The sequence below is a fragment of the Mus caroli genome, unplaced genomic scaffold (assembly GCF_978045245.1).
Source record: "Mus caroli unplaced genomic scaffold, Mus_caroli_1 scaffold_8, whole genome shotgun sequence".
NCBI classification, from domain to species: Eukaryota; Metazoa; Chordata; class Mammalia; order Rodentia; family Muridae; genus Mus; species Mus caroli.
Genome location: NW_028227263.1, coordinates 64,066,476 through 64,079,457, shown reverse-complemented (window position 1 = coordinate 64,079,457; position 12,982 = coordinate 64,066,476). Strand labels below are relative to the sequence as shown.

General features: G+C 40.3%; 1 protein-coding gene across 1 annotated transcript in view; it reads left to right on the top strand.

Annotated features, from left to right (window-relative positions):
• Positions 1-12,982, top strand: part of Efl1 (elongation factor like GTPase 1) — a 132,947-nt gene that overhangs the window by 8,198 nt on the left and 111,767 nt on the right. The window contains exon 4 of the mRNA XM_021166823.3: positions 1,021-1,105. Within this exon, the coding sequence (XP_021022482.1) occupies positions 1,021-1,105 (85 nt within the window). The remainder of the gene's footprint in view (positions 1-1,020; positions 1,106-12,982) is intronic.

The window sequence follows — 12,982 nt, the reverse complement described above, 5'->3', positions numbered from 1 at the left end:
GTCTTTGTACGATCTACACACAGTGCTGGCAGAGGTCAGAAGACAGCACAGATTTCCTGAAACTGGAGTTAATGAATGGTTGTGAGCCACCATGTGGGTGCTGGAAATTGAACCAGACAGTGCTTTTAACCACTGAGCCATCTCTCCAGTCCCAATCCAAACTTCTTATCAGCTCACTCACATTGCTTTTAAAAGAGTGAATTTGCCTGTTTCCATCACTGGTAGACTGGATCAGTAAATGTGGTAGGCTTAGGAAGGAGAATCTTGTAATAATGAGTGACTCAGAAGTACATCCATCAAAATGGTTGCCTTAGGAACTTCATATTGAGCACCAAAATGTGACTTGATCCATCTATCATCTGTATATTTTCTATTGTGTAAGTCTTAAAGTTTGCTATTCAGAATAGCTGTGGGAATGGAAGTGTTTCTGAAAACCAAGGAATTCATGTGGGATGAGAAAGCATGACAGTCAGTATTAGCATGTTATTTTCAAGGATTTTGATTGAAAGACATGAGATTACATGAAGTTAAGAGTTTATAATGAGGAGAAATATTGATGTAGTGCCAAGTAGGACTTTATCTGTAAGCAGTAAAGCTTTGGGAAAGCCATCTGCTGAGTTTTGATATTGTAGATACTTTTTACTCTCTCGTTGTTTTAAAAAGGAAAAAAAATCCATGCACATTTAAAATCTGTTACTTTGGAAAAGAGTTGGGCCTTATGCCTCAAAAGACCCCCTGTTTCTTTTGATCTCATCAAGTACCTGGCTAGGAAAACAAGACTGCATTATGAGGAACAGAACTCCAGCTCTCTTTGCAGATTTCCTTGAACTATTGAATCCTTCCTGGCTGAGGTGTAGATGAGCAACAGTCTAGGGATGCAGTGTGTGGGTGCATTTGTGACATCTTACCACTTAAAAAACTGAGAGCGGGATAGCTTGTATGTTGAAATCCAACTAAGCCCATTTTAATGTTGCATTTTAGTCACTGGAAAGTAAAGGTACACGTGTTGTGCTTTTCTAGTTAAGGTATATGGACAGCAGAGAAGATGAACAGGTCAGAGGGATCACCATGAAGTCCAGCGCCATCTCACTACATTATGCAGAAGGTAAACCATCTGTGTTTTGTTTGTTTGTTCTCATCTTTCGTGCCCTGCCCCTTCTCTTTCTGAATTAATCGCATGCCTCGGTTTCTTTGCTTTGTGTTCCATGCATCTCATTCTGGCCTCTCCAGATGGTCTGTTGTGAGAGTCAGGCTGTCCAGGCTGGGATGCAGATGGGAACCTCTGACTGGCTTGAGGGCAGAAGAACTGGCAGTTTTCAGCTGCCTCACTCCAGCAGGTGATTGTGTGGATTTCTTCACAAGGAAATCAGGAGCTAGGACCTTTCTGGCTGGTCCTTAGCCTTCTATTTCCTGACTGGATCCTTCCTCTGGTCCATGGGGCTGCATATGACATTTGGGGTCTTAGTTATGTAACTGTGGGTTGCTCTGACCACTATTACCTGTTCCTCTGATCAGTACTATCTTGCTATCCGCAAATGCAGATGTCATACTGATAGTAACACATAATACTCGGACAGAAATGGTCAAACAAATGCATGAGATGTATGTTCACAAAAGCTTTGTATTAGTGAAACTTAAATGTTGAGAGGAAAACAACTAAATGAATTGTTACATCCATGCTGTGGAGTATTATATAGCTGTTGAATGCTTAAATATATTAAATTATATAGGTCATATGTTTATAATTATATAGAAAATGGAATGTTAAGAGACAGAAAAGCAAAGCATTTCTGTGAGGTATGAATGTGCATGTATGCAAATAAGGAAGGCTTCTGCAAGATACATTTGAAACCTCCCCAGCAGATGTCTCCAGAAACGATTATAATGACATTTGTACTTTTCAAAATATTTATTTTTGTACTGTTAGAAAACTTTATGCAAGATGTATATTTTGAAGAAAATAATAAAGAGTTATTTCCCTAATGGAGTGGCCTGTGGCTCATCCTTCACAGTGTAGAATCTCTGGCTCCAAGACAGGCACAGGGTAGTGTGTGGCCATTTTCATTGACATTACTGTCCTCAAACCATTTTTATATCAAACTAGTTTGGGGACTGTGAGCTACCTTATTCAGGTTTACTTGTATACCATGAAATTCAGCTATTTCCCATCCTTGCTGTCCTTCTGGTAGCAACTGAGAAAATGGCTCATAGAACCCTGGGATTGAGTCATCTATCATGCTTTCTTAAACTCTGGCCTTTGGGAAGCTTGGTATTAAAATGCTCTAGGTACATGCTTCTTCCTCAGTTGGAGAGAAGCAGAGATTCGGGCTTGGGATAGGGTGGGGTGGCTTACTGAATATACATACAGAACTAGAGGTACTTTTAATGAAAATGTTTTTTAAAAAATTAGACTTTCATTTGAGTGACATTTTGTTTGTTAGTTTCAGGGTCTCATAACCCATGCTGGCTGGAAATTCAGTGTCTAGCGGAGGCTAGACTTAAACTCTTTATCCTCCTTTCTATCTCTACCTCCCAAATGTAGGGCTTACGCCATGCATCACCATGTTGATTGTGTATATAAGACAGACTGACCACATCAGGTCAGTTTTTTGAATGTTACCTTTGGAACTCTACTCTTGTCTTTAGGTTTGGTTCTCTTTTTCTTATCTATGCTTTTATGTTGTATATTGTTATAGGATTGCCCCACTTTTCCAGTCTCCTCCGTATACTTACCTGTGTCTGACTCCTTGTCCCCACACTCACTGTCCCTTTACCTCCTTTCTGTTGCTTACTGCTTTGTTTTCTTGTCTTCCCAAACATTTATAGACTTAAGATGCGATTGAGCTATTCTTTTTATGCGAGAGTCTCTTGCAGAGGTTGCACTTGTGGATTGGTTTTTCTTCAGTTGGCTGGGCATCTAGTCATACCAATGAGAATTGGAGTCAATAAATATCAAACATGTTTCTCTGTGAGCATTGACTGATAACCAGAAGGGACTTTAAGCCAGGGCTCACCATATTTAATAACACAAAATTTAATTTTCCTAAGCAACCACATTGGTTAGGAATGTTGACTGACATTTTCTCAGAACTGAATACATTTCCTCCCTGTAGTTGAGAACTGATTCTCCAGAGTGGTGTTTCATGCCATAAAGGTGGGAGAGCCTAAAGAACCTAGGTGGAGGGAAACGAGATGCTGTGGTTAAAGAGGCTCCATGTCTCTAGCTGCATATGTATCGAAAGATGGCCTAGTCGGCCATCACTGGAAAGAGAGGCCCATTGGACTTGCAAACTTTATATGCCCCAATATAGGGGAATGCCAGGGCCAAAAGAATGGGAATGGGTGGGTAGGGAAGTGGGGGGCACTATGGGGGACTTTTGGGATAGCATTGGAAATGTAATTGAGGAAAATATGTAATAAAAAAATATTAAAAATTAAAAAAAAGATACTTCAAATACAGAAAAAAAAAAAAAAAAAAAAAAAGAGGCTCCATGGGTTGCTTTTATCACCTTTCCATCCCATTTGATTGCCTTCTTAGTTGAGAAACCTTTATGAAATGCCAGTTCCTTTCTATTGGCTGGACGCTTTATGAAATGTGTTCTGGTTTTTTTGGTTTGGTTTGGTTTGGTTTTTTTGGGTTTTTTTCATACTTTCCTTTGATTGAAATAGAAAGTCTTATTTGAGTTTAAAAGGACAAGCTTACAACAAACTTAGAACAATCTAGAAATGTTTGAAAGCCATCAGAGTGGTTCCATGTCTTGCATCTTCCAGAGGTCCAGTTCTTCTGTGGAAAAATGAAGTCTAGTACATAGTTATGCCAGCACTTGTTGTAAATACTGGAATAATATTCTGTTTCTTATCCATCACTCATGTCCCTTATACCAAGATACCATTGATGTATCTTGTCATTTCAAGAATTTGCAAACTCTCTACAGCAGTGGTTCCCAACCTCCCTAATGCAGTGACCTTTAAATACAGTTCTTCATGTTGTGGTGACCCCAACCACAACATTGTTTTTGTTGTTATTTCCATAACTGAAATTTTGCTATGGCTAGGAATTGTAATGTAAATATCTGTGTTTTCCAGTTGTCTTAGACAACCCCTGTGAAAGGATCATTTGACCCCAAAAGGGTTGTGACCTACAGGCTGAGAACCACTGCTCTTCAACATCCTCATATGACACAGTGCCTAGAAATCTTTTAGAATGCTCATATCATATCCATATTCAAAATTAAAACAATTTGAAATTCATAGACTCATCTTTGAGTAGTCTTCTAAGGCATATTGCTGACATTTCGATTTTATAGTCATTTTGAATATCTGTGAGGAAATATTGCCACGGTAAAACATTTGCATTTCTTACTCAGTCTTTTTAAATATTTTAAATAAATTTACAAGTTTGTCTTTTTTGTAATAATAGATAGTATGTTTTCTTAGAGGATATCAGGTAAAATACAAATATGGAATACAAATCACTGTTAATTTTACTTTTTTTTTCAGTTTTTATATTTAATCTGCCAGAATTTTATGTGTACCTGTGTGTATACAGTGAAGTAAATATATAACTTATTTTCTCCACACACAGTTCATGGCTTCCAACATTAGTCAGGTATCATCGTTACTTATGATTTTATTGGTTCTGGACTGATATTGCTGTTTACATCACTGACTGAGACAGTCTGGGTGGGGCTGATGGACTAGAGGCCAGTACCATTTCAGCTTCATTGACTGATTTCGTATGAGAATTTTCATTTACAAGAGTTGATAATTTTTTATAACGTCTAAAACTCTCTGCAGAATAAATTGCAGTAGAGTTTAGTGCATAAGTGTTGTTCTTTGTAAATGTAAGCATGTAGCAAGCAACATGATTATATGGGACTCCTGGGGTTCACCCAAGTGGCAGCCATCTGTGCCAGGTTTGACTTAGATTGGAGAGATGGGAGACCCAGCAGCGTTCTGCAACAAGGCCCAGGTGCAGGTTGTTTTTTCTGGGTAAGTGTGGTGAGCAGGTTCAGAATTCCACCCATGATGGCTTCTGTCTTTTGGCTCTTCCTGTCTTCAGAGACTGAACCACTGGGAATTGACACCCCACTCACCTCCATCAACACAAGACCCATAGGCTCCCCTTTCATCCTGCCTATCTGTTAGTCTAGGAGGGAAGGAGTCCCTTTTTGTGCATTTTGACTGAAAAATCAGATTTAATTTCCCCTCTTATGACAATGGCTTCTTTTTTTTTTTTTTTTTTTTTCCATTTTGTGAAGCATGCGGTTGATGCCAGGCTTAAGATAAAACTTGGTAGTTGAATGCCCCATGCATGGCTTTGTTTAATCCTCCCGGCACCCCTGAGGCGGTCATCCTTATTTATGTGCAAACTGGACTTCAGATATTAAGGACAGTAGTTTCTAGAATACAGTAGCAGGCCAAGTAATTCCATTTCCAGCCTGTTCACTTGGATGGGGAGTCTGTGGGAAGCTGGACCAGGCTCCAGCTAATTCTTCCTGAAGCTTCGTTTCTTTCCACCACAGATTTACCGGGATTACTCCTGGACATCTTATGGCCAGTGTTACCCACACCACTGTTGTCTTTGGTCATTGCCCAAGATGTAAGCCACATGGTCTGGCCTCTCCTGGTGGCTTTTCCATATTCCTTTGTGATTCTAACACCTCCCTGAACCTCCTCCAATTCCTTTTTTACCAAAACTTCCTCTGCAGACTTTCCAAGGCAAACATCAGCACACCCTCAACATCACTAATGATCTTCCCTCTTCCTCGTTCTGACCACACTTCGTTCCTTATGTTTCTTTCGTGTTTCTTATGTCTGAATTAGGACATGGGGTTGTCTTCTTACCAGAGTATTAATCCAGTTCTGGTTCTGTCCTAGTTTAAATTCCTTCAAGACTCCTGCCATTCAGTCGCTCCTTTTCTTTAGTATTACGAACTCCTGATGAGGCTCCCAGGGGACTTCGACACTTGACTTCTGATATTCTTTTACATGTAACTTCTCCTGTTGGGTCCAGGAAGGGAGCCAAGAAAACTCACTTGAGAGACAGAAGCTTTAAAACAAAAGTTTTATTTTTTTGAGCATTCAGGAAGGCAGCCATTTCAAGATGTGAACCTTGTCGCCAAGGCGAAGGTCTGTTTTACTTGTAAATAATAGGAATACAGAGCAAGGGGGAGCTGACGTTATGGGTGAAGCTAGGGAGTACCTGTTGGAGACTGGGCCATCTCCGGAGCACCTGACTTAAGGTCCTTAATTCATTCTCCTAGACATTAGGAGTTCAGAGTCATACGGGGACAAAGGAATGAATGAGTCAGCTGCATGTAGTGGGCATAACAGGCAATTAGTTATATATTTTTATAACTTATGCACCTTGGTTTAGATAACAGCACTTTCTATATTCTTTACCAATTAACGGACAGTTAAAACATTTGGAGAAGTGGGATAGTTGTTCATTCCTAGGCTTGGGAACATGACCAACTTCTTTGACCCTGCCATCAAGATGAGGAAGTTGTCCTTGAGATGGCTGGACTCACAACTGTCTCCTCATAAGTTGTCCCTGAGATGTCTGGACTCAGACAACTGTTGCCAACAGAAGCTGTTCTGCTGTAGGGAAGTCCTCAGCTGACTTAGTGCCTGAGACCTTGGATTTAGTTTCTGAAACAAAATGGTATACTTAGAATAAGGTTTTGTTTTGTTTTTGTTTGTTTGTCTGTTTGTTTTGCTTGTTCCCAACTCTCCAACATAGCTTTTACCATCCCTAACATGACTTCTCTTATGGGTTGACCTTTCAGTAACTATGCTACTTAGCATTTCAAATTTAAATACTTGCTGTTGAGCCTGGTAGGATGATGCACTTCTCCCACCTACTCAGGCACCTGTAAGGAGGATTGTTTCAGCCTCTGATTCTGAGAGTAGCCTGAATTACAGAGATCTCATCTTGGGAACAACAGAAAGTTCCGCACGTGACCAGCTGAGTAGTAAAAACGGTAGTGAGAACTCAGTCAGTAGTAAGAACAGTCAGATTTCATTGCTCCCTTCTTTACTGGCTTTGCTTTCCCCTGCTCTTCTGCCCACATGCTGAAATACCACCTTTTTATTTCATAAGAGTCTGAGCTTTCTGGGCCCCATTAGCCTCCTTTACTTGATCTGTGCCTTCTACAGCACAGGGATGTCCCTTGACCATCTGTTTTCCCAACATCTTCGTCCAACATTATTTTTGCTTCCTTGACCCTCTAGGACTTCCTCCAGCAAAACTCCCTCCTGATGAAGTTTGTTCCCTACACTTCTCCCTCTTCAGCCTTATATAGGCCAGCTTTCCATTGCTTTCCTATGGACGAGGTCTTGCTCATTCTCCCCAGTAGCTACTTGAAACCTCTTGGCAGTCTTTGACATACCCCTCAAACCCCTTTCCACAGACTCAGCAGACATTGCTGTTTTCTTTATTGCAGAAAAGAAGTCTTAGCTGTCTACCACCATCCCTTAAACTGTAACTATGACATCTTTGCCTGTCTCTGTCTTTAGAAAAGACATGTGTTCTGGATTCAGGCCCCACTTAGCATCTTTCCATCTTTGTCTATCTTCCTCCAGCTCTGGCCTCTAAACACAGTTATGTATGTACACAGTTCTTTTCAACTCGAGTTCTTGCTGCATTCTTCTCTCTGGCCCAGGTTTCCTACTACGATTATTCTCTCAACTACTCTGATAGGCCCAGCATGTTACAGTAATGACACACACTGGCAAGGTGACATTTGCAAGAGGATTGGACCTTAATGTCCGACTCCCCTTCCAGGGTGGTGTAGCAGAGTTGAGACACCAGCAAGTAATGACTCATGGTAGTGTGGAAGTACAGCTGCTCTGTTTACTACAGCCACAACAGACCAACAAAGGGAGGGCTGTTCTCTGTGATGTGAAAGTCCAGGATGTGGCCACAGTCCTGATAGCTGGTGTGGACTGCATTATACTGAAAAAACAAAACAAAACAAAAAGAAACAAAGTGAATGGAGTAAACCATGGGCAGCATTGCATGGTCCAGTTTCTTTCAGGTGGAGGCAGATCCAGAGGAGGCTTTTGGATGGGTTGCAGCCAGTGGAAAGCCTACTTTGTTCATTACTCCTAAGTCATTAATCTCTTCCTACCAAACCCTCACTCTGAGACTCTGAGTCTACACCATACCTCTTTTTTTTTTTTTTTTATATTTTTATTACATATTTTCCTCAATTACATTTCCAATACTATCCCAAAAGTCCCCCATAGCGCCCCCCACTTCCCTACCCACCCATTCCCATTCTTTTGGCCCTGGCATTCCCCTATATTGGGGCATATAAAGTTTGCAAGTCCAATGGGCCTCTCTTTCCATTGATGGCCGACTAGGCCATCTTTCGATACATATGCAGCTAGAGACAAGAGCTCCAGGGTTCTGGTTAGTACATCATGTTGTTCCAACAATAGGGTTGCAGATCCCTTTAGCTCCTTGGGTACTTTCTCTAGCTTCTCCATTGGGAGCCCTGTGATACATCCAATAGCTGACTGTGAACATCCACTCCTGTGTTTGCTAGGCCCCGGCATCGTCTCACAAGAGACAGCTATATTTGGGTCCTTTCAGCAAAATCTTGCTAGTGTATGCAATGGTGTCAGCGTTTAGAAGCTGATTATGGGACGGATCCCTGGATACAGCAGTCTCTAAATGGTCCATCCTTTCATCACAGCTACGAACTTTGTCTCTGTAACTCCTTCCCTGGGTGTTTTGTTCCCAATTCTAAGAAGGTGCACAGTGTCCACACTTTGGTCTTCATTCTTCTTGAGTTTCATGCGTTTAGCAAATTGTATCTTATATCTTGGGTATCCTAAGTTTTGGGCTAATATCCACTTATCAATGAATATATATTGTGTGAGTTCTTTTGTGATTGTGTTACTTCACTCAAGATGATGCCCTCCAGGTCCATCCATTTGGCTAGGAATTTCATAAATTCATTCTTTTTAATAGCTGAGTAGTACTCCATTGTGTAAATGTACCATAATTTCTGTATCCATTCCTCTGTTGAGGGACATCTGGGTTCTTTCCAGCTTCTGGCTATTATAAATAGGGCTGCTATGAACATAGTGGAGCATGTGTCCTTTTTACCGGTTGGGACATCTTCTGGATATATGCCCAGGAGAGGTATTGCTGGATCCTCCGGTAGTACTATGTCCAATTTTCTGAGGAACCGCCAGACTGATTTCCAGAGTGGTTGTACAAGCTTGCAATCCCACCAACAATGGAGGAGTGTTCCTCTTTCTCCACATCCTCGCCAGCATCTGCTGTCACCTGAATTTTTGATCTTAGCCATTCTGACTGGTGTGAGGTGGAATCTCAGGGTTGTTTTGATTTGCATTTCCCTGATGATTAAGGATGTTGAACATTTTTTCAGGTGCTTCTCTGCCATTCGGTATTCCTCAGGTGAGAATTCTTTGTTCAGTTCTGAGCCCCATTTTTTAATGGGGTTATTTGACTTTCTGGAGTCCACCTTCTTGAGTTCTTTATATATATTGGATATTAGTCCCTTATCTGATTTAGGATAGGTCAAGATCCTTTCCCAATCTGTTGGTGGTTTTTTTGTCTTATTGATGGTGTCTTTAGCCTTGCAGAAGCTTTGTAGTTTCATGAGGTCCCACTTGTCAATTCTCGATCTTACAGCACAAGCCATTACTGTTCTATTCAGGAATTTTTCCCCTGTGCCCATATCTTCAAGGCTTTTCCCCACTTTCTCCTCTATAAGTTTCAGTGTCTCTGGTTTTATGTGAAGTTCCTTGATCCACTTAGACTTGACCTTAGTACAAGGAGATAGGAATGGATCGATTCGCATTCTTCTACATGTTAACAACCAGTTGTGCCAGCACCATTTGTTGAAAATGCTGTCTTTCTTCCACTGGATGTTTTTAGCTCCCTTGTCGAAGATCAAGTGACCATAGGTGTGTGGGTTCATTTCTGGGTCTTCAATTCTATTCCATTGGTCTATTTGTCTGTCACTATACCAGTACCATGCAGTTTTTATCACAATTGCTCTGTAGTAGAGCTTTAGGTCCGGCATGGTGATTCCACCAGAGGTTCTTTTATCCTTGAGAAGAGTTTTTGCTATCCTAGGTTTTTTGTTATTCCAGATGAATTTGCAGATTGCACTTTCTAATTCGTTGAAGAATTGATTTGGAATTTTGATGGGGATTGCATTGAATCTGTAGATTGCTTTTGGCAAGATAGCCATTTTTACAATGTTGATCCTGCCAATCCATGAGCATGGGAGATCTTTCCATCTTCTGAGATCTTCTATAATTTCTTTCTTCAGAGACTTGAAGTTTTTATTATACAGATCTTTCACTTCCTTAGTTAGAGTCACGCCAAGATATTTTATATTATTTGTGACTATTGAGAAGGGTGTTGTTTCCCTAATTTCTTTCTCAGCCTGTTTATTCTTTGTGTAGAGAAAGGCCATTGATTTGTTTGAGTTAATTTTATATCCAGCTACTTCACCGAAGCTGTTTATCAGGCTTAGGAGTTCTCTGGTGGAATTTTTAGGGTCACTTATATATACTATCATATCATCTGCAAAAAGTGATATTTTGACTTCATCTTTTCCAATTTGTATCCCTTTGATCTCCTTTTGTTGTCGAATTGCTCTGGCTAGGACTTCAAGTACAATGTTGAATAGGTATGGAGAAAGTGGACAGCCTTGTCTAGTCCCTGATTTTAGAGGGATTGCTTCAAGCTTCTCACCATTTACTTTGATGTTGGCTACTGGTTTGCTGTAGATTGCTTTTATCATGTTTAGGTATGGGCCTTGAATTCCTGATCTTTCCAAGACTTTTATCATGAATGGGTGTTGGATCTTGTCAAATGCTTTTTCCGCATCTAACGAGATGACCATGTGGTTTTTGTCTTTGAGTTTGTTTATATACTGGATTACGTTGATGGATTTCCGTATATTGAACCATCCCTGCATCCCTGGGATGAAACCTACTTGGTCAGGATGGATGATTGTTTTGATGTGTTCTTGGATTCGGTTAGCAAGAACTTTATTGAGGATTTTTGCATCAATATTCATAAGGGATATTGGTCTGAAGTTTTCTATCTTTGTTGGGTCTTTTTGTGGTTTAGGTATCAGAGTAATTGTGGCTTCATAGAATGAGTTGGGTAGAGTACCTTCTGTTTCTATTTTGTGGAATAGTTTGTGAAGAACTGGGATTAGATCTTCTTTGAAGGTCTGATAGAACTCTGCACTAAACCCATCTGGTCCTGGGCTTTTTTTAGTTGGGAGACTATTAATGACTGCTTCTATTTCTTTGGGGGATATAGGGCTGTTTAGATCATTAACCTGATCTTGATTCAACTTTGGTACCTGGTATCTGTCTAGGAACTTCTCCATTTCATCCAGGTTCTCCAGTTTTGTTGAGTATAGCCTTTGGTAGAAGGATCTGATGGTGTTTTGGATGTCTTCAGGATCTGTTGTTATGTCTCCTTTTTCATTTCTGATTTTGTTGATTAGGATGCTTTCCCTGTGCCCTCTAGTGAGACTGGCTAAGGGTTTATCTATCTTGTTGATTTTCTCAAAGAACCAGCTCCTTGATTGGTTGATTCTTTGAATAGTTGTTCTTGTTTCCACTTGGTTGATTTCACCCCTGAGTTTGATTATTTCTTGCCGTCTACTCCTCTTGGGTGAATTTGCTTCCTTTTGTTCTAGTGCTTTTAGGTGTGTTGTCAAGCTGCTAATGTGTGCTCTCTCTAGTTTCCTTTTGGAGGCACTCAGAGCTATGAGTTTTCCTCTTAGAAATGCTTTCATTGCGTCCCATAAGTTTGGGTATGTTATGGCTTCATTTTCATTGAACTCTAAAAAGTCCTTAATTTCTTTCTTTATTCCTTCCTTGACCAAGGTATCATTGAGAAGAGTGTTGTTCAGTTTCCACGTGAAGGTTGGCTTTCTATTATTTATTTTGTTATTGAAGATCAGCCTTAGGCCATGGTGATCTGATAGGATGCATGGGACAATTTCAATATTTTTATATCTGTTGAGGCCTGCTTTGTGACCAATTATGTGGTCAATTTTGGAGAAGGTACCATGAGGTGCTGAGAAGAAGGTATATCCTTTTGTTTTAGGATAGAATGTTCTGTAGATATCTGCCAGATCCATTTGATTCATAATTTCTCTTAGTTTCTCTGTGTCCCTGTTTAGTTTCTGTTTCCATGATCTGTCCATTGGTGAAAGTGGTGTGTTGAAGTCTCCCACTATTATTGTATGAGGTGCAATGTGTGCTTTGAGCTTTACTAAAGTTTCTTTAATGAATGTGGCTGCCTTTGTATTTGGAGCATAGATATTCAGGATTGATAGTTCCTCTTGGAGGATTTTACCTTTGATGAGTATGAAGTGTCCCTCCCTGTCTTTTTTAATGACTTTGGGTTGGAAGTCAATCTTATCAGATATTAGAATGGCTACTCCAGCTTGTTTCTTCATGCCATTTGCTTGGAAAATTGTTTTCCAGCCTTTCATTCTGAGGTAGTGTCTATCCTTTTCTCTGAGATGAGTTTCCTGTAAGCAGCAAAATGTTGGGTCTTGTTTGTGTAGCCAGTTTGTTAGTCTATGTCTTTTTATCGGGGAGTTGAGTCCATTGATATTAAGAGATATTAAGGAAAAGTAATTGTTGTTTCCTGTTATTTTTGTTGTTAAAGTTGGCATTTTGTTCTTGTGGCTGTCTTCTTTTAGGTTTGTTGAGGGATTACCTTCTTGTTGTTTCTAGGGCGTGGTTCCTGTCCTTGTATTGGTTTTTTTCTGTTATTATCCTTTGAAGGGCTGGATTCGTGGAGAGATAATGTGTGAATTTGGTTTTGTCGTGGAATACTTTGGTTTCTCCATCTATGTTAATTGAGAGTTTGGCTGGGTATAGTAGCCTGGGCTGGAATTTGTGTTCTTTTAGTGTCTGTATAACATCCGTCCAGGATCTTCTGGCTTTCATAGTC